At 37.2% G+C, this 25949-nt stretch overlaps 1 protein-coding gene across 4 annotated transcripts in view; it reads right to left on the bottom strand.

Moving 5' to 3' along the window:
- LOC136876310 (anoctamin-1) overlaps nucleotides 1-25949 on the bottom strand; it is a 277484-nt gene that overhangs the window by 94146 nt on the left and 157389 nt on the right. For all 4 annotated transcript variants that reach the window (XM_068228376.1, XM_068228377.1, XM_068228379.1 and 1 more), the window contains one exon: nucleotides 8289-8440. In XM_068228376.1, the coding sequence (XP_068084477.1) occupies nucleotides 8289-8440 (152 nt within the window). The remainder of the gene's footprint in view (nucleotides 1-8288; nucleotides 8441-25949) is intronic.

Below are 25949 nucleotides of genomic sequence, written 5' to 3'. Positions count from 1 at the left end.
ATCCAAATTACAATCTTAATGACATTTCCAAAAAACCGAATATTCTATCTGACCTGCTCATACACATTTTCAGAATCACAAAATCAAATAGTCAAGATCTGATTTTTCATTCTATTTACAGTATTTTACTTAGGCAATCTTCTGTATTCCTGTATCCCTCAGCCCAGCCTTGATTACCTCCCCCTTCTCTTCTCTTTCTGCTTCCCTTCGCACCTCCTTCACAATACTTTGTTTGATCCTCACCCACTCCACCTCATTCATGCTTCATTTCCAGCTCCGCTTAGCTTGTTACAATGCGAACTATTTCCCATATGGCATATTACTTTTATGTATATTTCCCCCTAACATAACTCTTTCTATCATAGCTGTCATTTATTCAATGTCAACTGTATGGTCCGCATTGAACTGCGAAATCCAACTACCTTTATTTACTATTATGCATTAAGCCTCCACGTGCAACAATCATCATCCTTCAAGATTTTTAAACAGAAGAGACTTTCTAACATCATGTTTCGCATCCATGTGTACTGAATTTATGAACATTGAACCTCCGTCTGCAGGATGCTGATCTTGTCATTCACTTTATGAGTGAGAGTAGATTAATAAGGCACACAGGAATTTCAGTGTGACCAATTTCATCTTAATAAAATAATTTTTGTTTTATTTTTTACTTCATTTTCAAATTTGTTCATTGAATACATATTTTGAGATAATTTTCTTTTTTATTTATATTTAGTTTGTTAAAAAAGGATGGTTGCCAAATTGTACTTCCTCTTAAAACAAAAATTCACCTCAATCACCACTTGTCTAACATAGCGTGGTCCAAACTTTTGTTGCCACAGGCCCAAATGTAACATTTTATGGAGGCGAGGACTATCACTTCAATGATTAATTTGAACACTAAAGGAAGAAAAATAGGAATAGGGATTTGTCATGTAGATGTAAATTTACAGGGCGTTTAAAGTTGTACTTGCCTATCATTTACACTGAGTCATTCAGAACATCTTCAATTTACTTATTTGAATACCTTACTAACTGGTCAAAAATATATTACAATTAAGTGTAAATACAATTCGCTTGTTTAATAAGTAGACAGATAATTTAACATTAAACATTAATGGAGACTGAGAATAGGTCATGCAACAGCTTTTCTGATGCTAGTTTCTCACTGCCCACTGTAAGCTCTATCAGGGAAAGTCTCAGGCGTGATTCTAGTGAGAATCCATGCAGTTTAAGAAAATTATCTTCTGATATGAGTTCCCAGAAAATCTTAGGAACATCACACTTTGTGGCCTGGAAGAACAGATGAGCCTGAAAATTACGAATCTCTCTTTGCAAGTCACAGGGCACCTGGTTCACAGAAATGTTCATGGGGTGTTGAATTGTGCAAATTTTGGCTTTAGGGCATCAAAGTTTTGGGATCTGTTCTTGAACTCCTGTGTGACATCACTTATGGTTTCCTGATACTCACTGAAATTTCCTTCATATTCTTGTTCCTTCAACTGTTGATAAGATGGAAAGTGTGCTTCTTTATTACATTGGTAAGAAAGATGACAGCCATCTTCCTTTTCACTTCATTCCTGATTTTATCCTTTTGAGTATTTTGATTTATACTGTAGTTTTAATGAATCAATTCTGTTAACTGAATTCTGCTGTAGTCATTGTTTAGTAGAGTACATGCCTCTAAACCATACATGAGAATCTGTACGAAGTAAGTGTGGTACAGGGTTGTTTTTGCTTTTTGTGGATTTCTGACTTGATTGTAAAAGTATGATGCTTTCTGTGTGGTGGTGGTGGTGGTGGTGGTGGTTATTGTTTTAAGAGGAAGTACAACTAGGCAACCATCCTCTAATCCTGCTGAGTATTTCCTACTTGACAGTGTTGTCTTTGGAGATTGTGCTTACAAGGTACCTGAAGTGAGAAAATGATTCTAATTTTGCTCCTTCCAAAAATAGGTTTGAGTCTGTTCCTTATCTGTTGTTAGTCATTTCTACATTCTTTGTTTTACTTATCTTCATCTCAAATTTATTGAACATATCGTTCCACTCAAGTCAGTTTTTTCTGTATTTCAACTTCTGTTTCTCTCCATAACAGCATATCATCAGCAAATACCAGGGCATTTGGTCTGTTGTCCATTTTCTTGATAGACCTTATGATCTTGTCCATTATTATTATGAACAAGAGTGGTGATAGGACACTTCCTTGTTGGACACTTCTCTTTGTCTCAATCCATTTTCATTTTCGATTGCCTATCAGAACACAGCTGCAGCAATTCTGGTATAGCATATTTACCTTGTCAGTCAGGTACTTTGACACCTTGAGTTCTTCCAGGCATTCCCAGATCTTGTTCCAAGGGACATTGTTATAGGCCTTTTCAATGTCCAAAAATGTAATCACAAGATTCTTTCCATATTCCCAGTACATTTCTGCAAGCATTCTTATGGCAAAAATGAGATCCATAGCATTTTGATCTTTCTTGAATCCATGTTGTTCTTCCTCAAGCAAAGGTTACACTATCTTCCTAAGTCTCATTCTAATTTTCCAACAGCTTCAGGGTGTGTGACAACGTTAAGCCCCAACAGTTTCCACATTCCCGTTTGTTGCTCCTTTTAAACAGTGGGATGAAGATTCCTTTTCTTCCCACATCACCGAGAGCATTCTATATAGCCAACTGAAACCTGGTATTCCAGCTGATTATCATATCTGAGGTGAAATCATTGAAGCACAAGGACTTTCTGTTTCGTATGTTCTTTAGTGCTGTTTTGACTTCAAGCGATATTAATAGGGATTGGTTTTTCTGGATTTCATGGATTCTACAGTTGTTGTTGGTGGTGATGGTGTCTCCATCTCAATTTAACATGCTGAAGTACCTCTTCATTTCATATCTGATCCCTACTTCTATTCTTATCAAACTAGCATCATTTGTTCCCAGTGCAAGGATGTTTCCATATTAACTTATTTTACTTTTTACTACTTTAGCTTTTTACTTCCTTGGCAGTCTTCATCTATCCTGGTAGCAAAGTCATCCCAGCACTTTTTCATTTCTTCTTGGATTAGCAGTATTACAGCCTACTTCTTGGTCCATCATCCTTTTGTTTTACTTGATCTCATTTTCTTTTCAGCATATTTCTTTCTCTTACTGTTGTCTTTACCCAGTTATTCCACCAAGGCATTCCCTTCTCTATCGGTTTTGCACTTGTTCTCCCACAGATTTCCTCAGCTTCCTCTACACGAGTTTCTTTGAACAAGGTTCATTCTTCTTATACCCCTCTAATCTCAGTTTTGGGTAATTTTGTTATCCTTGTTTGATATTTCTCTTTCTTCTCTGAATCCTTCAACAACCAGGTCTTGATCTTTGGCATTTTTGTAGGAATAATCTGCTCATCGCCATCTAGGAATTCCTCTTTTGATGTAAGCAGCAATCTCTGAAGCAATATGTCCAGTAACAAACAAATTTTGAAGTTTGTCATGATTAGGTTCACCTGCTGATAGGTACTAACGTAGTATTGTCAACAACAACAAAAAAAATTGAATGAAAATTTCAACTCATCCCATTGGTTACAGGTCACAACTTCACTCACATCAGGATTGTCAAGGTATCAGCACCAGTTGCTGGTGCTCGTTGCTAGAAGTTGAATTATTGACAAGTATATGGACATACCAATAAACTGTTCCATCTCATCAATACTAACATTTACAGATTTATTGGGCTGGCATTGAAGATAATAGAAATTTGTTTGTTCAGTTTTATAGTCCAATCTCACAAGTAAATAAATATCGCAAAAGTTCTACTGGAGTATCAAGGTCCAAACTTTCCTGAGGTACAGCAATATTTACAGCTAATTTTGTTTCAACTTCCATTCTTACCAACTAGCCTAAACTACAGTCCATTTTAAGCTTCCCTACCTTTGTTGTTGTCTTTGAAATTTGTTGGATCATAGCAAGCCAGTCCACAACAGGAATGTCATTAAAGTCACGGTATTCAGTAGGCCTAATGTCAATATCATCTGTGTCTGATTCTGTTTCTGGTATACTTGTAACATTATTTCTTGTGTTATGCATTTTAGGAATACCATCACCTGCCAGGTTAGAGCCAAAACTAATATTGCCGTGGGGTATAATTAGTACACGAGTTGAAGAGCCATAGAACTTCCCTGCATTCATTGCAGTAATCCAACTGAAAGGGAAGAGATTGGATTGTTATACTTCCAGTAGCAAGAATTACATTATGTCATAACTGCATGCTATGTCTATCTGTCACAAATCTATTTTAAAAGATTATAATTACTCTAGTAGACAAATGTTAAAAACTGACTCTTTACAGCTGTCCCGGTATGTATGTATGTATGTACGTATGTTGAGTGCTCAGTCTGGAGGCTGCTTTGGACCTCAACAGCTCAGCCATCAGCTGCTGTAGGTGGCCTAGGCGTCACTGAAGAGGCGTACTAGGGAAATAAATGAGGTAGTTTCCCGTTGCTTTTCTCTCTGAGCCAGAAGTTGCTATTACATCTCAGTCTGCCAAGCCCACTGAAATGCCCCCATCAACAGACCCTATGAGCAACATTTTCACACCATTCATAACAGGGACTGGCTGCATAAGGAATGGCATTACTAGCATATATTCTTATCGAACTAGCATCATTTGTTCCCAGCTCGGTCACTTTCATGTTGTCAAAACCAAGGATGAGACAGACAGGTTAATGAAAGTAACAAATTTGTTATAACCTAGATGTATATATCAGTGTTTCCACAGTTATTTTATAAAAACACAAATCAAACTTCTGAAAGGATGATGATGATGATTATGTAGTTCCCAGATATCAGTCTGTGAAATCCTTTCTTCTGGTACGGTCTAGTGACTCAAAAAGCTAAGAACTATGAAGCCTACAGTTCCTTCGCTTGATATCGATGTAGTAGCAACTTCATTGGCTTTTAATATTATGAAAAAAACTGTGCTTCTGTTCCCATTCTTTCCATTTCTCCCTGTAATACGAAGGTTATGCCGAAAGTTTTGTTGTCAATCTTATGTTAATTTTAAGGACACTTCCTCTAAAGCATTACTTTGTCAATTTATATACTTTTTATCTAAACAGTGTTATGTGGCTGAAGTTGTTAATATATGAAACATGTACCACTTTTGACCATTAAAAATTGCCTTAAGCAATCATTGTATCGACTAGGTGGAAAATAAATAAATACTTAATTGTGAATCTAGTTTTTAGCAGCACGTAAACCGTAATTCTGAGGACAATGGGATTATTTTCATTTGAAAGAGCGATGTTTTCCGATCTTGGAACATGCGCGTGCAACCCCTCCTAGCGGTAGTTCCTCCACAGGGAAGGAAGAAAGCACAGGCAGTGCTGAGTCAGACACAGTGCAAGATGGATCTGTCGCGCCACGATTTTCAAGCAATTAATTTTTATAATTATTTAAAAAAATTAAGTGCCGAAGAATCCCATTCTTCTTTGCTGAACGTTTTTGGTGAGGCTGCCCTTTCTAGAGCCACAGTTGGAAATTGGGTTTGTGAGTTTTCAAGGGGTCGGCAGTCAATTGAAGATGAACCTCGTCCCGGTCGCCCAGCAACAGCTGTGACTCAAGAAAACATTGATGCTGTGAGGGAAATGATCAAAACAGACCCACATCTTACATTTTGTGACATTGAAGGGACCTTAAATATTGGGTCAAGAGCAGTGCAGACCATTGTTAACAATTATTTAGGCCTTACCAAGACATGTGCCCGTTGGGTGCCACATTCCCTGAGAGAAAGCCAAAAGGAGGAGAGAGTGGACTGGTGTCATTTCATGCTAGAAAAATTCAATGGAGGGCAGTCCGGAGACACCTACAATACCGTCACAATTGATGAAACATGGGTCTACCATTATGACCCTGAAATGAAGAGACAGTCTTCTGTGTGGTGCTTTCCAGGGGAGGAACCACCCACAAAAGTTTGACGAAGTCAGAGCTCCGGAAAGAAGATGGTGGCAACTTTTTTTTATGAAAATGGGGCATCTCACCTCTGTGACCTTGGACACACGTTGTACAGTCAATGCTGAATAGTATGTGAATGACTGTCTACCCAAAGTTCTCGCCACTTGGAGGTCACAGCACCCAAAGTCCAAGAGTGGGCACCTTCTGCTGCATCACGACAATGCATCTGCACACACGGCTGCCAGAACAATGGACTTTTTGGAAAGGGAAAAAGTGCGAGTGTTACCTCATCCCCCTATTCACCTGATCTGGCCCCATGTGACTTCTTTCTGTTCCCTAAAACCAAGGAAAAAATATGTGTGCAGCGGTTTTCATCACATGAAGAGGACATTGCAGCGTACGAGAGTGCACTAAGTGACATTCCGAAAGAACCTTCGACTGAAACGTTTTCTAAGTGGTTTCAGAGAATGGAAAAATGTATACGTACTAATGGAGAGTATTTTGAAAAGTTGTGATTGTTGTTTCGTAAATGAAAATTTTTTCTCACACTCTGCTAAAAACTTTGGGCATAGCCCTTGTACTTTTTACATTTGATTTATTATTTACACCTCTAACCATATATCATGATCAACCTTGAGACAGTTTCTATGTAAAAAATATGTAGCCCTTTATAGCCAGTACTAACTGCATAACAATGGACATTTCAATATCCCTTAAGTAATGCTATTCAAAATGCAATAATAGTGAGAAGGCTATATATCAGCTTGTCCCTCTCTTGGACTAGTTATGAAGTCTTATGCAATGTGACCATGTGAGGCCAAAGTAGTGTTCTTTCAAGAGCAAGTCACTAAACTCTGCCAATCTGTAGTACCTCCTCTTATTTACCAAAACTATTCCCATGTTTCATTATTTCAAAAACTTATCGACAGTGATGATCATGATACTGACAGGTGGTAGCCAAAATCAAGGTTAACTCATTAATTTATTTTGTGATAAAGGGTGTGTACTAGTACTGCATGTATTTCTAGATAAGCAATGCAACAATGATACATATGCTCCTTCAGTCCAAGATGTTGCATTTGGTGGAAAAGAGGTATCCGAAAGTCTTTGTGCGTGTTCACTGAGAAAGAGGGGGAGAGCTAATGGCTAATGGCTGAAGACAGAGTGTGATATGAGTTGTTTCAAGATGCCAACATTCTGAACAAACAGAACAATTCAAATCCCTTTGCCTGCATGACCACATCATACAAAAATGTCTTTTTTAGTTGCTATGTCGGTAACAGACGCAAGGCATCAAGTATCCTTGGCCTGGAAGTTTTCCTGAGAACGGCAATTCCAAAATGTGCAATTCACTCCAACAAGGTAATATAACCTTAAAGCTTTTCAGTCTGTTGACCACAAAAACAAATTTATGGAAACACTACAGCACACCAGGAAAAGAAAACATTTCATAAACCACAGAGTGGCATGTTTCATTCTACAAGAACATCTTCAGATTCTGTTTACTTTGCATAAATTTATCATTGATTTTGGCTCCTTGGTTGAATGGTCAGTGTGTTGATCTTCGGTTCAGAGCGGCCTAGATGCAGTTTCTGGCTGAGTCTGGGATTTTAAATGAGTATAGTTAATTCCCCTAGCCCATAGGTGGGTTGTTCGTGTTCATCTTAACACGCATCTTCATTTTGTAGACAACACATCACACTACAAACCACTACAGAAATATGCAATAGTGAATACATCCCTCCACGAAGAGCTGGTGTCAGGAAAGGTACTGACCGCAAAACTGGGCTAAATCTATACAAATTGTCGACCCCAGTTAATTGGGAAAATAGCCAGGAATAATAAGAATAAGAAGAATCTTATCACTGATTATGAATGGATGATATTATGAACAAGTGTAAAAAACCACTTGAATGTTAAAATTTGGTGTTCAACACGTTAATAAATAAATAAACTGTTTTCTGAACTTACCTTAGTGAAGTCATGCTACTGCGCTTCTAATCCTGTAAACAGTTATGTTCAAACTGAGTCAGGTTGCTGGTCACACCAGTTCTTGTAGAATTAAACATGCCTTCTCTTATTTATGTTATGTTTTCCTTTCCAGATATCTTACTATGTTTTCATAAATTTGTATTTTGTGTCCAACAGATAGAAAACTTTAAAGGTTATATTAGTTAAGTCGACAATTAATCAAACGGCTTCCATCATAACAAATCAGCAAAATAATTGATATACTGCTAAAACCAGCAAGGACATCAATATCATTCCCTGTAAGAGATTAACTGCTAATATAACACAACTCCTGAAAAATGTTCAAGTCGTATTAATGTTCTGTAGTATGTAGAAGAAGAAATACTTACAAATATGTTTTATCTCTGCTGAATTCTGCAGTAAATTTGAGCTCAATTGGTTTAAAAAGCTCTGTATCTACATGAACAAAATTTAGAAATCGCCAAACAAGGGAGTCCATAATGCCAGACGCAGGCTCTGCTTCGATAGTTTCTCCTGGGATCTGGAATAAATTAAGTTTACCCATCAGCTAAAATTCTGGATACAGGTAAGGCTTCTTAAAACAGCCAATATCCATAAAGAAAGACAAAAGTAACATTAAACCAAAATATTTTAAATTATACAACAGGTTTCTGCAAGAGTACACAAACACCTGTCCAAAAGGTAGCAAAATTATTTGAATCAGTGGCGTTTCTGAACATACATAGGAAATACACTCCAAATTCATGTGTGTCAAATGAACTAACGAAGAAAAGCCACTGTTACTGAATTGTGATTCCCCATGTTTAGTGACAATAGTGTGTACCTGTACAAAATGTACAGTACATACCTTGATTTCATTAAGTACCGGAACTTATTATAAACAGTTCAATTAACACAAAGTATGTATGTATGTATGTATGTATGTATGTATGTATGTATGTATGTATGTATGTATGTATGTAAGTATGTATGTATGTAGAGTATTCAGCCTGAAGGCTGGATCGATCCTTGAAAGCTCCAGCATCAGCCATTGTAGATGGCCTAAGCGAGATTGAAGAGGAATACTAGGGAAATAAGGAGAAAGATAGTTTCCCATTTTTCCTCGTCAAGCCAGAAGTCGCTATTACGTATCAGTCTGCCAAGCTCACTGAAATGCATGCAACAACCAATCCTATGAGTGAAATTTTCACAACATTCATAACAAGGACTGGCTGCAGAAGGAATGGTGCTGCTAGCATCACTTATATCTCAGTCAATGTCATATATCGTCAAAGCCAAGGATGAGACTGAGACAGACAGGCCAATAAAATTGGAATGGAGCAATATATCAGAAATCTTCATATAGTGTGAAATCATCATGTTGCCTTCATCATCCTGACTGAGGAGCATATTTTCATTAATTCATTTTAATTTTTTTGCACGAGGTTTAACGTTGCACTACCACATCAACGGCAAATGCTGGGGCTGTAACTTAATCAAGATCACAGTCATTTCCTTCCTACTCCTAGCACTTCCTGTCCCATAACCACCATAAGACCCATTTGTGTCAGTGTGATGTAGCTTAAAGCAAATAGTAAATAATTTTTTTATTGCATTTACATTGCACTTTAGTATAAATTTTGCATTTTATATTAAAAAATCCTTATATTCAAAAATCCCTTTCCTGAACTGGTCGCATGACTGGAAAAAGGTTGTGGATTTTCATTTTCATATTTCAAAACACATCAACTAGTAGCTTACAAGTTGTGAAGAATGAAAATACAAAAGTACAAGCCTTTATAAACATTTGGCATAGTACCACTATCCTGAAAAATCATGACCTGAAGCCATAAGTAAAGAAAGAAGAGAAAAGGACCAACATGAAAAAACAAAACAACTCATCTTCATAAATAGGCTATTTTCTCAAGTAATACCAGTTCTTCATGCTCCATTTCCCATCATTCTTCAGCAAGCTTCTTTCTATTTTCCAGTTTCGATAGGAGAGGAGGGACGATGCAAGCTGCAATAGGAATTCTAGTTCACCGGGGGAGGCAGGGTCATTACTGAGAGAGAGAAGATAAAGAGAAAGCTGAATAAACACAAAAGAGAAAAACCCAAGTGAGTAGCCACACTGTTTGAGTCAGTTAGTTGTCAGCTTGCATTCAGGAGATTGTAGGTTCAAACCCCACTGTTGGCAGATCTGAAAATGGTTTTTTGTGGTTTCCCATTTTTACACCAGGCAAATGATGGGGCTTAATTAAGGCCATTGGTACTTCCATCTACCCCTTTCCTATTCCATCATCGCCAGAAGACCTAACTGTGTCTGTGCGACAAAGAGTAAACTGGTAAAAAAAGAGAGAGAAAAAAATACAAGTGGAAGCAGAAGCACAAAACAAACACATGAGAAAAGGAACCCAACAGAATTTCTTAACAGTCTCTGACAAGGCCCTCAGAGCTATGACAGTATTATGCAGACACAACCCCAACTACGATCTAATTCATCAAGCGCAGCTTACAGCTAACAGCCAAATTGGAAAATGTTAAATTAAACTTGCCTACACCACATAACGGTCTGCAGCACAACTTCCTTCTCTCTGATTAGGTGCTTGCTTATGTAAAAGGTAAACTTTCTTGAGTTCACCTTTCACAAGTTGATGACAGACTAATACATATGCAAGCCTAACATTCAATACGTAAAAAAAGCTCTAAAGAAAATCGTATGAGAATTCATGCTTTTTTAAATTAAGAGATCAATTTTAATCATGTCATAATAACGTAAGCTAATAATTCAAGACCAAAAAAATTAATAGACTACCACTAGGGTGTCCCTTAAAAGGGAATTTTTTTTTCATTTATTGAAACGCATACCCCGTTATTGTGTTTATTAATCTATTAGTTACCCAAATACAGAATTTCAACTTCCTACATTAACTTTAACCCGTGCCGACGGAGCCTAAAAGTTTTAGAAAATAGCTGTTTAAAGGGTCTCTTAAATGTAGTTGTAGATGATCACTTAAAACAATTATTTTAGAGAAATACAAATGAAAACAGAAATGTATATAATGCTCTTCTTGTAAGTAACAAAAAAGATACAATTTTTATAGTTATTCATTTGGATATTTCCTATTCAAAGTCTCTTTTTTTTTACATTCTGGGTAAATTTTTCTATGTTCTTGCACACAATGTAATAAGAACTGCTTCTGTTCTTCATCTGCGGTAATCAAACCATGAAAGTCTGTCATTAGTTTAACAGCTCTTTCAGCTGCGTCATTAACTGCTTTTAAGGTAGAAACCTTCTTTTTAGCTTCCACAAACGCCACGTTGTCTTTCCATGAAGATACAATTTCTTGAAGGAAACCACTGTCAAGTTTCAGTCGTGAAAATAAATCTTAACGCTTGACAGAAACAAAATCACTCAAAGATTTGCCTGAAACAAGATAAAAAATACTTGTAGTGCCTATAAACAAAACAAATAAGTTCTAAATTAAATACCAGATTAAACACTACTAGTCTACTACGTACCATATAAAGAGCCAGACATCTCTTCTTTCGATGGAACATATCTCTTTCCGGAATCACCAAAGCTTTCTTTTTGTAAGTTTTCTACAATGTTTCCTTTGGTCTGCTCATCGACTTCATTATCAAAAATTGAAATGATGGTTATTTCCTCTGACAAGTACCACAAGTGTTGACTGAACTTGTTTAAAGCCGCATTGGAAATCAACTTGTCAACTTTCTCGTAATCTTTTAAGGTCTTTAAAAAACAAAAATCTTGATTCGGCGCTTTTATCGCCAAACTACATCCAAGCCAGGGCTTCACGTAAACTGCCACAATGAATAAACAAACATCTTGTAAAGCTTGTTTGTCCTTAGCGCTCATTTTAAACTGGGACTTCAGTAAACACATTTTTAAGGAGTAAATAGCTCTTGCCATCCATCGTGCTTGATGCATTGCACCAGGAGGTCTGATTTTTGTTTTATTTTTAATGTCTCCACACAGAAAAACAATAGCGAGCTCAAATCATCTCGTACAGTTGATTTTGCCAGTTCATTGTTAAAAATAGTCGCCAATTCAATAATATTTGCCTCACAGAGATGTTGTTGGACAAAATCAGTGCACAGTTCGATGGTACTAGGGTTAATATTCTTCCAGTTGTCTCTAAACTTTTTGAACAGCGGAATATCAGGACAGCTAGTGATTTGTTGGATCTTTGATCCAAAAACACTTTTGAGCACCAGTTCGTAAATATGATGGCGGCAAGGAAAAAGTAACAACTCTCTTTCTAGTTTTTGCTCTAAAAGCATACAAGCTTCGTTCAAGCGTCCTGTATTAAGATGCTGTTGTATCACAGCACATTATTTGTACCTTATCATCCAGGTTCCAGTCATGAAGGGCATTTGACACTGCTTTCACTTGCCCCTTGCTGGAAGACTTGTCTAACACAGCAAGAAGTTGTTCTTCCTCGTCGTATGAAATAATAATTGGTAGGCGTTCTTCTTTAGAACTTACGTCCAGAGCAGGTAACAATTTTCCATCCCAATGAACAGTAACTACTTCGGGCACGTTATTCTGAAAATTGGATTTAATGGATCGCTCTATCTTTTCTCATTTGTGTTCGAATGTGTTGAATAGAAGATTTGTTGATCAGGTAATTGTCAGAACTAAGACCAAGTGCTTCTACTACAGACTGAATTATATAAACAGAATCTCTGATGCTTAGTTGACATCTGTCTAAAGTTGCAACTAATTTAGATGTGATAAAATCTTTTCTTCCTCTTCTTGTTGATGTAGCTAAAGAACTTACAGATTGAGATGTGGATGGCAGAGATTCTTCCAGGCTTTCTTCAGAGCTTGTAGACTGTTCTTCTATGTCTTCATGTGTATCAAAGGTCTGTAAACTTTCAGATTCCAATGAGCTCGTGGAAGGCATTTGCTTTAGTCTCTTTTTATCTTCTGTGAGTTTTCTCAGCCTGGCCCTTTCTTCAATTTCAGCCAACTTTTTGTCTCTCTGCTTTTGCAAAAATATTTTATCTTCTTCGATTTTTCTTCTTTCAAGAGCATCAGCACGTGCGATATTGAATAAATTATCTAATTCAAGTTGAAATTCTCTTCACGGCACCTATGTAAATCCTGAATCTTCTTGCTATTTTTTTGCAGTTCTCGCCAGACCTGACAAAGATCCACTAACTTCTTAACACAATTAGGCACAGCTCTGGTAGGTATTCTAACCTTTTCCCAGAATATATTGCACTCCCGAATGACAAGATTTGCGCTTTCACTAACAGTCAACTTAACCTTACGTTTGTTGAAAAATAGAACTGCGAGAACTTCATGATTAGATGGTAATTTTGCACCTGTTATTTGGTGATTTACTTCACCAACCAAGAAAATGCTTTTTTTATTACTCCTTAGTTCCACTGACATCTTCAAAATATAAAACAATCCATGCTAGCTACCCGATAAGCGAAAACTAAGTGGCAATAACAATGAGAGCGCGTCACTTCTGTGACGCAACTTGTATGGACATGTTTGCGCGTGAGTCGGCACGGGTTGCACTGTTCCAAATAAGGAAAAAAATTGTTTTCGGGTGTTTTAGGCCCAAATGAATAAAACAATAACCTATGCATTGCAAAATTAAAACTTTGAAAAATAAAGGACACCCTATCTACCATGTTACATTTTTAACCAGGAAAGAAAACATCAATACAAGCAACACATCCACTGCTGTGTCTCACATACAAAAATGAGGAGGATACTACCATAATATTTTAAGTATAAAGCAATTTATAAGAGAAATGTACTGAACATCTTAATACAGGGTTTTCTGTACAAAACTTCACTGCTCATGTGTGAAAATAAAGGATGGCCAGCTGGCTGGGTTCTCCCCACACCCACGACCCACCTGACTAGCTGGCTCACTTCCCATTCTTCATTTCCCATTTTGTAGTCAGTACAATATAAAACAGTTTGTCATGTTCGTGCTGAGTATATCACAAGGTTCCCCGGGCAATTGCCTCCTCCCAGAATTTCATGAACTTGTGAATAAGTTTGAGACTACTGGTTCAGTGCTAAACCAGAAACATGTACAAAGGTGTACAGTATTAAAGGAAAGGAAACTTCAACGCTACCAAGATTAGCACAGGAAATTTCAGTGACTTCTGCACATACAGTAACAAAATTATTAAAACTAAAACCTTACAAATGCAACGCATGTTTAGCCGTGGAAGGATGGCATTTCCAGCATTTGCTATGTGATAAGAGTTGAGTTTAGTTTCTTATACCGTATATGCAGATTTATAGATTGAAGAAGTGACAAGATTACAGGCAGGCTGTGGCCAGGTGGTTCATGGGTGTAGGGGGAAGACAGCCGGTCAGCCTTGGCTCAGTCGCGTGTGAGCAGTCAGGTTTTATACAGAAAACCCTGTATAAGTAATGGAAAGGAACAAAGAAGTGACAAATCATGTCAAATAAAGAAGGTTAAGAACTTGCAAAGGAACATGCAATAGGACAAATGACAACAGTTGGCATCCGAAGAGCCTGGTACAGGTCTTTCGAGTTGGGAAGAGCAACAAACAGCAAGATGAGAAAAGAACAAACAAAAGAAAAGGACAATTTCCACATCTGTTGAGACTCATTTTGAGCTGTTGGTATCCTTTTCTCCTGATGAGTTTGTTCTGTGCTCTTAATTTTTTTATCACCTGCATTCACTTTTTTGTCTTTTCTCTTTTCCTGCATTTATCTAGCATTCTTCTTATCCTACACTTCCCACATCATAACAGAAGATCTGTCAAGATGGTCCCTCAACGAGTGCTGAACCCCACCCTCCTGTTGATTCTAAGAAGCAGAAACAAGCTCATTAGAGGTGCAAAAAACAAAATGGACATACAAGAACTGGGGTTGATGAGGAAACAAATTTATGGACTGGTGCAGATCTTTCAAGTTGACACCTTATAGGCGATCAAGTTTATTAACTTAACCATTGTGGTTTGATTTTATAACAGTCCGTATTGGCTACAATCTCTACTCAAATAAATACACATTTGATATTTGAATTCAGTCTTGTCAATACTTCATCATCATCATCATCATCATCATCAATATCCCATTCCAGTTGCCCGGGTGTGGTTAACAAGCCTCCTCCACTCCTTTCTGTCCTTTCATTTTTAATGCTCCATTACTTCCACCACATCCAATCCAGCTTCTCTAATGTCCTACCAAATCTGATCCATCCCCCTTCTTTTCGGTCTTCCAACTGGTCTCTTTCACTTAACTACTCTTTCAAATTCCCTTCTTGCTACCCGTTCCTTTCCCATTCTTTTTACTTGTCCGAACCATCTCCGTCTTGCTTTCTGTATGTTCTGTATTAACAGTTCTATATTTAGCTCTTCTTTGATTTTAATATTTTGGATTCTATCTCTTCTTGTCTTTTAAACTGATGTTCTTAAAAATTTCATTTCTACTGTTTGGATCTTACTATCTTGTCTCTTATTAGTTACCAGCGTTTCTAATCAGTATGTTACAATTGGTACGAAATACTGTTTATATAATGTTAATTTTGTTCTCTTGGGTACTTCGTCATCCCATAAAAGCTCTCTGACTTGATAAAATGGTGTACCTTTACGTAGTCTGTTATTAGTTTCAGGGTTTATTTCATTACTTCCATTAATAATGCTACCCAGATATGTAAACTGTTCTACATTCTCTAACCATTCTCCGTCTATGTTCACTTGGCTTCCCTTTTTCTCTTTTCCACAGTGCATGACTACAGTTTTCTTTTTACTATTACTTATAGTTATTTAATTAAATATTTATTATCACCTATTATGTTTATATATGGACAACAGTAGATTCAATTAGTGTGGAGTGAAGAGCTACCACTCTAGGAAGTGTTCAAGGACAGATGGAAGTAGCTGCAACATTTAACTGACATGATCTCTGGATTGGAAGATTTTAGTAAAATTTTTAGAAATGCTAATTTTAATAAATTGATTATATTTGTATGTAACAGACAAGGAAAAGATATTTTAATAAGAGAGTAAATAGAATAGTGTAGTTTAGTGCTCATTTATGACATTTATGACATATTTAATAATGACACATATTACTGTATATATTAATTAGAGATATTTAGAAGTAAATATGTGATAAACGATTACAAGAGGAATTGTTAAGAATAAATTTGGTGTTTGATAATATGTAAATAGATCCAAGAGATACTTGGTAATGTGAGGAAAACCAGTGAGGAAGAGTACAACAAGGTCCTCAAAACATGTACGGATATTAGGTGATAAATAATTAAATAACTATAAATATTGGCAAGGCTGACTTCAGACATCAAATGTGTATTTATTGCAGTAGAGTTGTAGGCAACGTGAGTGTCTGTGAAGATGGGGCCCTACCTATAATAAATTCTAACGCTGAAGATGGCACAAAATCAGCCCCTGAGCCATCGGAATTAACCAATCAATGATAGTTAAAATCCCTGACCCATCCGGGAATTGAACCTGGGACCCCTTGGATCAAAGGCCAGCATTTAGCCATGGAGCCGGACAGGTTGATGGGGAGAGAGCCCTTCTATTTTAAGATGGCAGTGTATGAAGATGTGGAGATTGTCCTTATGTATTTTCATGTTTTTCCATGACTCCTCTTTCTGCTGCTCCCTGTCTTCCACACTCATCTGTCACGGTTTTGTCCCTATTATATGTTCCTTCTCATGGTCACATAGCTGTTATATTGCACAATGGGGCTGATGACCTGTAAGCTGATAATTCTAAAACTCAAATATCAATTATTACCAATTATCAAAAAATCAGAAGAGGAATACATCCATGATAAAGTCAGCTGAACAATTTGCAATTTATCTATGCAATCCTTCACTGTCCTTAGACAACTAGTTCACCTGACCCTAAAATTCTGCCAAGTTTCATATCTACTTTAAGCATACTCAGAAATTCTCAAAGCATATATTCTATTCAATGATGGCTGTAGAAAAACAAAGCTACTACCGGTACTCAACACTTCCCAATGGTATTTCATAAAAGGAGTATGCACTTCTGGTAAGACTACTTAAATGCAAATTAACATAAGCCCATTTCCAAATTCTCAATTTTTCTAAAAACATGTTTACTTCATGCAAACATGAACTTCACAGTCAAGTATAATACAAAACCAAGCTAGTTCTAACAGAACAGGCAAGCAAGTCATTCCAATAAGATTAGCTGGACACAGTGACTTGTTCATGCATCATCTTAACTTACATGTTGTTTCTTGTTAAACTGTAAAGAAAAACAATCATACAGTATCATGTAACAGAAACCACAAAGAAATTCTACAGTAATTTTGACTTATAAATTTGATTTATAAACATTTCAATATAGTTAAATATGCATAACGTTTCTTTAGAAGTGAACCTCTGAAATTTGTCAGAGGTCCCATTCAGAAATATACCAATGTCTTGAAAAGCATGTAAGTGCCCTAATTTCAATCTAGAAAGGTCTTTTTAATGTCAGTAAATCTAATGTCTAATTTAAGTACTGGAAAGGAACAAACAAGTGTCAAATCAAGACATAAGTAGACTGAGAGGAACACATAGTAGGACGAACACAATGGCAGGTAGTGTTCTTCCACATGATAAAATTACAGGTTTCTAATGGCTGCATTAAGCACTGAATCACAGCAGCAGTACTTAAGAGTGCTAGTAGGTCCAATGTCACTTTTTGATTAGATGATGAATGTTGGAAAGGAATTTTCCTTACTTTCAGCACTGTGGAAAAATTATAGGAACCACCTAATTAATGATTCAGTGAATGGTTTGTTGCTAGTTAAGTACAATTTTAATAATACTGTATGTCTTGTTTGGGGTCTGTAAGTAAATATCAACAAAGTATTTGGAAGGAGAATTTCATCAGAAAAATATAGTTGAGCACATAATGGCTGTGCCCATTAAGTCACTTTTTAATCTCTAAGAGACAGCCCTGACTCACTAACTCATCAATTCTCACACATCCCATGAAGTTATAAGGCTCAAATTTAGCACAGGTGTTCCTTGTAAGGTAGTTAGGATACCCTATACACAATATCACTAAATTGCACACTTCCCAAAATGCTAGAGGGATATACCATAATCTAGTACAGGTGTTCTTTATAAGATAATTAGGGAAAGTACAGATGGGGTTTTTTTTCAATGTTTTGTGGTAAATGGGATGGAAAAAAGATACTCAGGTGAAGTCTTGGTAACCAAATGTCACTGGGGCCACAATTTCAACAAGGAATGCGGTGAATGAGACAGTGTTTATACCAAAAATTCCAATTATTCCATCAGATTATCCTTTTGAATTTAAATGTCTCCATTTCCCTGTTAAGGCTTGTTTTACCATGACTATAAACAAATCACATGGGCAATTGCTGAAAAAGGTTGGTATCGGCATACAAGAAAATTGTTTTTTTTTTTTTGCATGGACAGTTTTATGTAGCCTGTTCAAGGGTTAACAAACACGCTACCCTCTTTTAATTTTGCTTTTATTAGTAAATCTTTCATTCCATACCCTAATGGGGTATGGTGGGCCACCTAGAGGGTGACCCCTTCTTTCAGGCCATTCTAATCTTGCAATTTTAGCACCACATGTAACAGCAACCAACGTCATTTACTGAGAGGTATTATAAAGGAATCCAATCCCGTTCAACCCAGTTCTTCCAATGTATAACTTAAATGTTGAGATACAACTACTCCAGGACTCATGATTTCATCCAGCAGTAGGCAAGGGGGACTGTCAGGAAAAAAAAGGAAAATAAGCAGCAGCAGCAGCAGCTCTTTTGACAGTAGACCTGCCAAAAATAAAACTACCATGAGAAATAATACATAGACACCTCCTTGCGGTGTTTCTCGAATAACACTAAGAACCATGCAATTAAGCTTCAAGGAAAATGGCAATAGGCAAGCAACCTGCCAAAAATAGAACTCCCCAGGCAGTAGGTAAATGGACCTGCCAAAAATAAAACTCCCCATGAGAAACAATACATAGTCGCTTCCACACAGTGTTTGAGCAGGGCTAAGAACCATGTTATTAACATTCAAACAAAAAGCCCACATTTTCATCCAAATATAAACAAATACAATATCCTAAGTGAAGAAGGGACATTCAGTTAGTTGCGTGTAAAGCATTAATTTTAATTTTTAATTTTATAACTTCAGATGAATTTCTCTGGACACGGTCTCTAATATAATACAATAATTGTAAATGAAATATTAATTAAGAAATGAAAACAATATATGTTTTTAGTTTTCATTCCATAATATCCTACATTTTTGGGTACCATGTTTTCTTTTCTGTTTATAACAGATGGTCATCGTGTAACCAAACCAACTCATGAAAGTTCACAAAGCCATCAGGATGAGACTGTCTCTTATGCCGTAAAACAATAACATTATTAACTGTCTCATGCATTTCATAAATTATCATAAGGAGGGATTTTGGTTCCTGTTATGCTCCGTTATTACCAATGGAGAAGGATACACCAGGTGAGTTAAACTGAAGCAATCATCCACAATACTGGCAGGGTCATAAATAACAAGACTAAAAATTGCATTCCATCAGTGAAGAAAATCACTGAATGTTTTGAAATGTTAATGATGAGTGCTTCACCCATGCAGATGCTGTGATTACTGATGATACCGCAACTTTGACTATTATGGGAGACGGTTTGTTACAAATAATCTGGGTTTGTTTCACTGCTTCACAAGAACTCCACATATTTGATTCATTCAAAAATCATTGGCAGCTAACAGACCATCCTTTCTACTGTTTGGACTTGGTATTAGTTGGTTTCTATCTCTTCTAAGCAACAAGCCATCATTCTATGACTACAATAAATGTTCCAGTAAATCTATTGTGAATCTCTAGCATTAAACCAAGAGCAGGACTTTCTTATGTGAGTTAATATATAACTTACTGGAGAAAGAAATGTTTAATAATAATAATAATAATAATAATAATAATAATAATAATAATAATAATAATAATAATAATAACAATAACAATAACAATAACAATAATAATAATAATAATAATAATAATAATAACAACAACAACAACAACAACAACAACAACAACAACAATAATAATAATAATAATAATAATAATAATAATAATATTTGCTTTACGTCCCACTAACTACTTTTTAAGGTCTTCAGAGACGCTGGGGTGCCGGAATTTAGTCCCGCAGGAGTTCTTTTACGTGCCAGTAAATCTACCGACATGGGGCTGTCGTATTTGAGCACCTTCAAATACCACCAGACTGAGCCAGGATCGAACCTGCCAAGTTGGGGTTAGAAGGCCAGCACCTTAACCGTCTGAGCCACTCAGCCCGGCGAAGAAATGTTTTAACATTCTGCAGTATTTTGCAGCGGATGCAACTCACCTAAAAAGTAAACAGGAAACACTGAAACAATGGAAAGTCTCATATGGTCTGATAAGTTGCTAGTCTTCTAGAATGCAAAGATGAAGCACTGTATTACAATGCTGAGAATGGGCATTAAACAAACAAACTGTTTTCAAGTGGCTCCACAAATAAAAATCCACTTGATGTAAGTATGAAGAATGAACAGGGCAGCCCATAGATCCTGGAAAACCTACCCATTTATGGGAACATTTATTCAAACATTTTTGTGTATTCAGCTAAAATGTGCCCGTGCACCACCATACATAAATCACATGTGACATACATGATCACGAGGGACATTTGTCAATACTTCACACAATTTGTTTCTGTTGAGACTTACGCAAAACTGCTATTTTAATTTCTCATAATGAAAATAATGAAAAATAAGTTAATTAAATTATGCCAAATCCTCAAACCAGTCTTAAATTTAAGGCAGAACTGGGAACTGAATCCAGGCCAATGGACAGAAAACTATTATGCAAGTGGCTGTGTGGTTTGGGTCATATAGCTAACAGCCTGCATTCGAGAAATAGTGGGTTCGAACCCCACTGTTGGCAGCCCTGAAGATGGTTTTCCATGGTTTCCCATTTTCACACCAGGCAAATAATGAAGCTGTACCTTACCTGAAGTCACGGTCGCTTCCTTCCCACACTAGCCCTTTCGTATCCTGTTATCGCCACAAAACCTATCTGTGTCGGTGCAACGTAAAGCAGATTGTAAACAACAACAAACTATTATGGAAGATCATCGTGATCGGCAATTACTTGAAAGCACGATAGTCTTCCTGTGTCTTCAGATGGCTGATCAGTCCAATCTGTGAGTTACATACCCTACCACAATGGTGACAAACATATGTTGAAGAGCCTGCTTATGGTTGGCCATTTCTCCTCAGCTGGCCATTTCTCAGGACATCCCCATTTTTTCCAAGTGTGCTGTTCCAGTTCAATATGTCATCTCTGTTCTTCAAAACTGCTACTCCTTGATGGACAGCATTTCTTTAGGCCAAACAATCCAGAGCACACACTTCCCAGTTGTCACCTCTTTGGTTGCACAACTCGCACACATTTCTTCACGGTCTCTTTGATGCAGTCTTGATACCTCTTTCTCCGGCCTCTGAAATGGCAGCGATCCTGACTCAATTCAGAGTAAAGTGCTTGGTTTGGAATGCAACAATTGACCATTCAAACTGTGTGTCCAACCCAGCTGATGTTGGGCTGGGATCACCTCTATGCCATACTTCCAGCTTCCGCCAAAACATTTATCCTGCCTGGTAATTTTCAAGATACGTGGTTTCCCATGTTCACACCAGGCAAATGCTGGGGCTGTACCTTAATGTCCCCCTGTGGGTGGGGGCGGTAGAATAACACCCACGGTTTCCCCTGCCTGTTGTAAGAGGCGACTAAAAGGGGCCCCAGGGGCTCTGAACTTTGGAGCGTGGGTTGGCGACCACGGGGCCCTTAGCTGAGTCCTGGCATTGTTTCCACTTACTTGTGCCAGGCTCCTCACTTTCATCTATCCTATCCGACCTCCCTTGGTCAACTCTTGTTCTTTTCAGACCCCGACGCTATTAGGTTTGCGAGGGCTAGGGAGTCTTTCATCTTCACGCCCTTCGTGGTCCTTGTCTTCCTTTGGCCGATATCTTCATTTTTCGAAGTGTCGGACCCCTTCCATTTTTCCCTCTGATTAGTGTTATATAGAGGATGGTTGCCTAGTTGTACTTCCTCTTAAAACAATAATCACCACCACCACCACTGTACCTTAATGAAGGCCACGGCCGCTTCCTTCCCATTCCTAGGCCTTTCCTGTCCCATCGTCGCCATAAGACCTATCTGTGTTGGTGCGACGTAAAGCAAAATAGCAATTTTCAAGATACTTCTGAGACATCTTTGATGAAACTTTATGAGTATATTTATGGTTTCATGTCTCGCATCCACCGTGATGACTACAGTGTGTTAGTGCTTACATAATACTGTCTTACAGATGCCGCTATGACAACAAAGAAGATGTGGAGAGATGGCAGCTTAAGCAATACATAGCAGTCAATATCACACAGGGTGGATCAGGAATTCAAATATCTTATTATATAGCTCCAATTTTCCTCTGTAAGCTACCATCATATAGTAAAACAACCTACCATTCCAACAGCAGACCAAAGTTCAATTAAAGAAGAAATGATCACCCAAATGGTTATTAGACTTATTAGTGTAGTTTAGTTGCTATACTCTGTCAAAAATATTACTTTTTGTTTTTTTGTTTTGCATACTGCTAGGTGGTACCAGTGTCACATCTTTGGTTGCACAAAAAAAAAAGCACAAACACAAACACACACACACACACACACACACACACACACACACACATCGCTGGGACTGTGGTACAATTTGTCGATACATCTTGGGGTAAAAGCTGTGAATGGTGAATCGTGTCACCCTGTGTCTTAGTTCTTGATTTTCCTTCATCCACTTTCTTTCTATCATGACACTCATAGTTTAGAAATATCTCTCTCTCTCTCTCTCTCTGGTACGTAAATTTTTGTACGTACGTAAACGACATTGTCCTACCAATTTGTAACGTCATCTACGAGTTAACGCTAATGTAAATGAAGACTAATTATCAATAAAGTCCTAGTAAATGTATATTAGTGCATAGTGGAATGAAAATAAGAAGGGCTCAGAGGAAGAGGGCCATCAGGACCGATGATTATAAGGGCAAATCAAGATAACGAGATTATAAATAACATATATATTTTTTTCTTTTCGAACCAGCAGAAAGATAACAATATATACTCTAGCATGAACAACTTGGCAGGATTTTTTTAATAAACAGAAAGACTGTACAGTATAAAAAAGGAGCGTAGAAACAGATATCAATTAATATTTGGTAATATTGAGAAAATGGAATGTACAAATAAATGTAAATTAATTTAGAACATAACAATTAAAGAAGAATTGACTACAAATTGAAAAACTGTACAGTGAGAATGGAATATACAAACAGATTGATACTTGTAAGATATTTGAGTGCAGATGGTAAAAAATGAGTGTACAAATAGATACAAATAAATTTAGAGTAGGGCTTATAACAATTAAAGAAGATTAGACTGCAAATTAAAAGGCTGTACAGTGAGAATGGAATATACAAATAGATATCAGTAAATTTAGGATATACATTAATTCTCAAAGCATGGTTGATAACTAAAAGGAGTACCAACTTAAAGGAAGTTAATATATTTAAAGCTTGTACACGAATAATAGATTTTCCAAATATAATAATTAAACCTAACAGCGATGCTAAGGGAAAACATATGCTAGATAAATGCATTGATGGATGAATATGTGATACACATGAAAAGCATTACAAGCAATTACAAGTACATATTTAGAAGAACTAGGTTATAAGAAAATTGGTTAACATAAAGATGTGAGATGTGAAGAAAAAAACTTGATCTAAGGGATCATAGCACATGCTTAAAATTTATAATGATTGTAACAAGTTCCATAATAACATGAGTGTGCCTTAAAATGTGAAAAATTAGTAGAAAACTAGTTCCAAGGGATCACAATACATGCTAAGGATTTGTAGTGATCATGACAAGTTCCGTAATAATACAAGTATGCATAAAAATGTGAAATATGACAGGAATCTTATACAAGATACAAAGCTAGTACAACCTACGGTATAAAGGGTCAGGATGGGAGAAATATGAAACCAAAAGAACACAACACGAAGTGTACATGAAATGTATAGAGGTTGTGGAAGACTGTAATCCAGTTCCATAACTGCAATTTGACATCAATAAAGGCAAGTTCTTAGCATAAGCATCTTGACTGTCCATAAAGTGTAGACCACTCCCCCAATTACTGCCAAGATGCCTGAGGAAAAGAATAATACACTTAAAATTGAAATAAAAAGGTCTCCATATCTCTCACCTCAAGGTAGCTACAGCAAAGTGATGGGCAGAGAAATATCTCATTCCTCGATGAGGTCTTGTGCTTATTCCAGTCTCGATTCCACCTACCGAATTAGGCAGGGTGTCTGTCCGCCTTCGTAGCGTAACGGTTAGCACGATTAGCTGCCGTCCTAGGGGGCCTGGGTTCGATTCCCAGTACTGCCAGAAATTTAAGAATGGCAGGAGGGCTGGTATGTGGTTGAAATGGTACATGCAGCTTGCCTCCAATGGGGGTGTGCCTGAAAAGAGCTGCACCACCTCGGGATGAGGACACAAGTTTACTTATTAGGCAGGGTGGTGAGAATATATAGATGGAGAGATCATTCTAGAAAGTGTATTGTGACAAACAGCTGAGCTGGTGACGTATGATTTCAGCGCAGGAAACAGATGAGCATCAAATAGGGTACCAGACGAATAACGGCAGGAGAGAGTGGAGGATTAAACGTGAAAACATACGCAGAGTAGAGATGAAGAGGTAAGTTTATCAAAATTGTAAAGTCAGTATGTATACCACACAAAGTAGGATGGCACATTTCTCTCTCTTCTCTTTGGATGTTTTGTGTACCATCCTGCAGATGGCATAAATAGATGTATTCTAAGATTTTCAGTGTAGAAGGACTTCTTAGCAAGTTCGTAGATCATCTTTGACAGTGCTGCTTTTCCAACTCTTGGAGCATATTTAAGAAAGCGAGCTTTGACACTTTTGATTTTCTCAAAATTTTCCCAAATCAGCACCAGTCCGTAAGTTACTACGGGGGAGATAGTGAAGTAGAAAAGCATTGCTGTTGTTGGTGAAGATAGGGCTGACTGATTCTTTATAGAGTAAATTCCTCTTGCAGCTGCTGGGGATCACCCTGCAGGATCCCATTAGTTTATTCGAAGGTATCCAATGTGTCAACAATTTCATCAATTTGTACTAAGTTGACTGCCAAGATATTTTTGCCCGATCATATATTTTATTTTCATTATCAGAATTTCTCTGTTAAGCAGATTAAGAGCCTTCTTGTAATCAATGAACACTGCATAGTAGTTTCTCTTTTTGGATGTATCAGGGCTTCATCTACTTCTTCCAGTACCATAAGTATCTGACAATCTGTATTGTGCTGCTTCTGCATACGAAGCCAAAATGGCATTCAGGTATGGTTGTTATTTTCTCCAGCTTAGATGGCTAAGATTTTTGTGTAGACCTTGAAGATATTACTCTCCAGTGTGACTCACCTGTGTGACTTGGGTCACTCATATCCCCCTTTCCTTTAAGAAAAGATCTTAATTGTCAATATTCTCCAGCTATTTGGTATTTTTGCCGTCCTCAGGCACACATGATGATGATGATGATGATGTGCTTGTTGTTTAAAGGGGCTAATATCTAGGCCATCAGCCCCTAATGGTATGAATGTAAGTTAAAATCACCCACTGACCAGAATTCAAACGTGATAGCGAAGAATAAATAGATGGAGAAGAATGAATGGATGGATACAAATTTAAATCAATCAGTGGATCCTTTACCCCCCAATGTCCCACATTCCCAGAAACTAGTGTTAAACTATAGTAGTACTGATCAAGAGACTGCTTCTAAAGCACAATACTGAATCAATGATCCTTGTAGTCAAAAGGGGTCCAAAATGCAGCTCAACGGCCCCTCATAATGGTACTAATCGCTAC

This window comes from Anabrus simplex, chromosome 6, assembly GCF_040414725.1.
Source record: "Anabrus simplex isolate iqAnaSimp1 chromosome 6, ASM4041472v1, whole genome shotgun sequence".
In the NCBI taxonomy this organism is placed as follows: Eukaryota; Metazoa; Arthropoda; class Insecta; order Orthoptera; family Tettigoniidae; genus Anabrus; species Anabrus simplex.
This window is presented reverse-complemented; position numbering and strand designations above follow the sequence as displayed.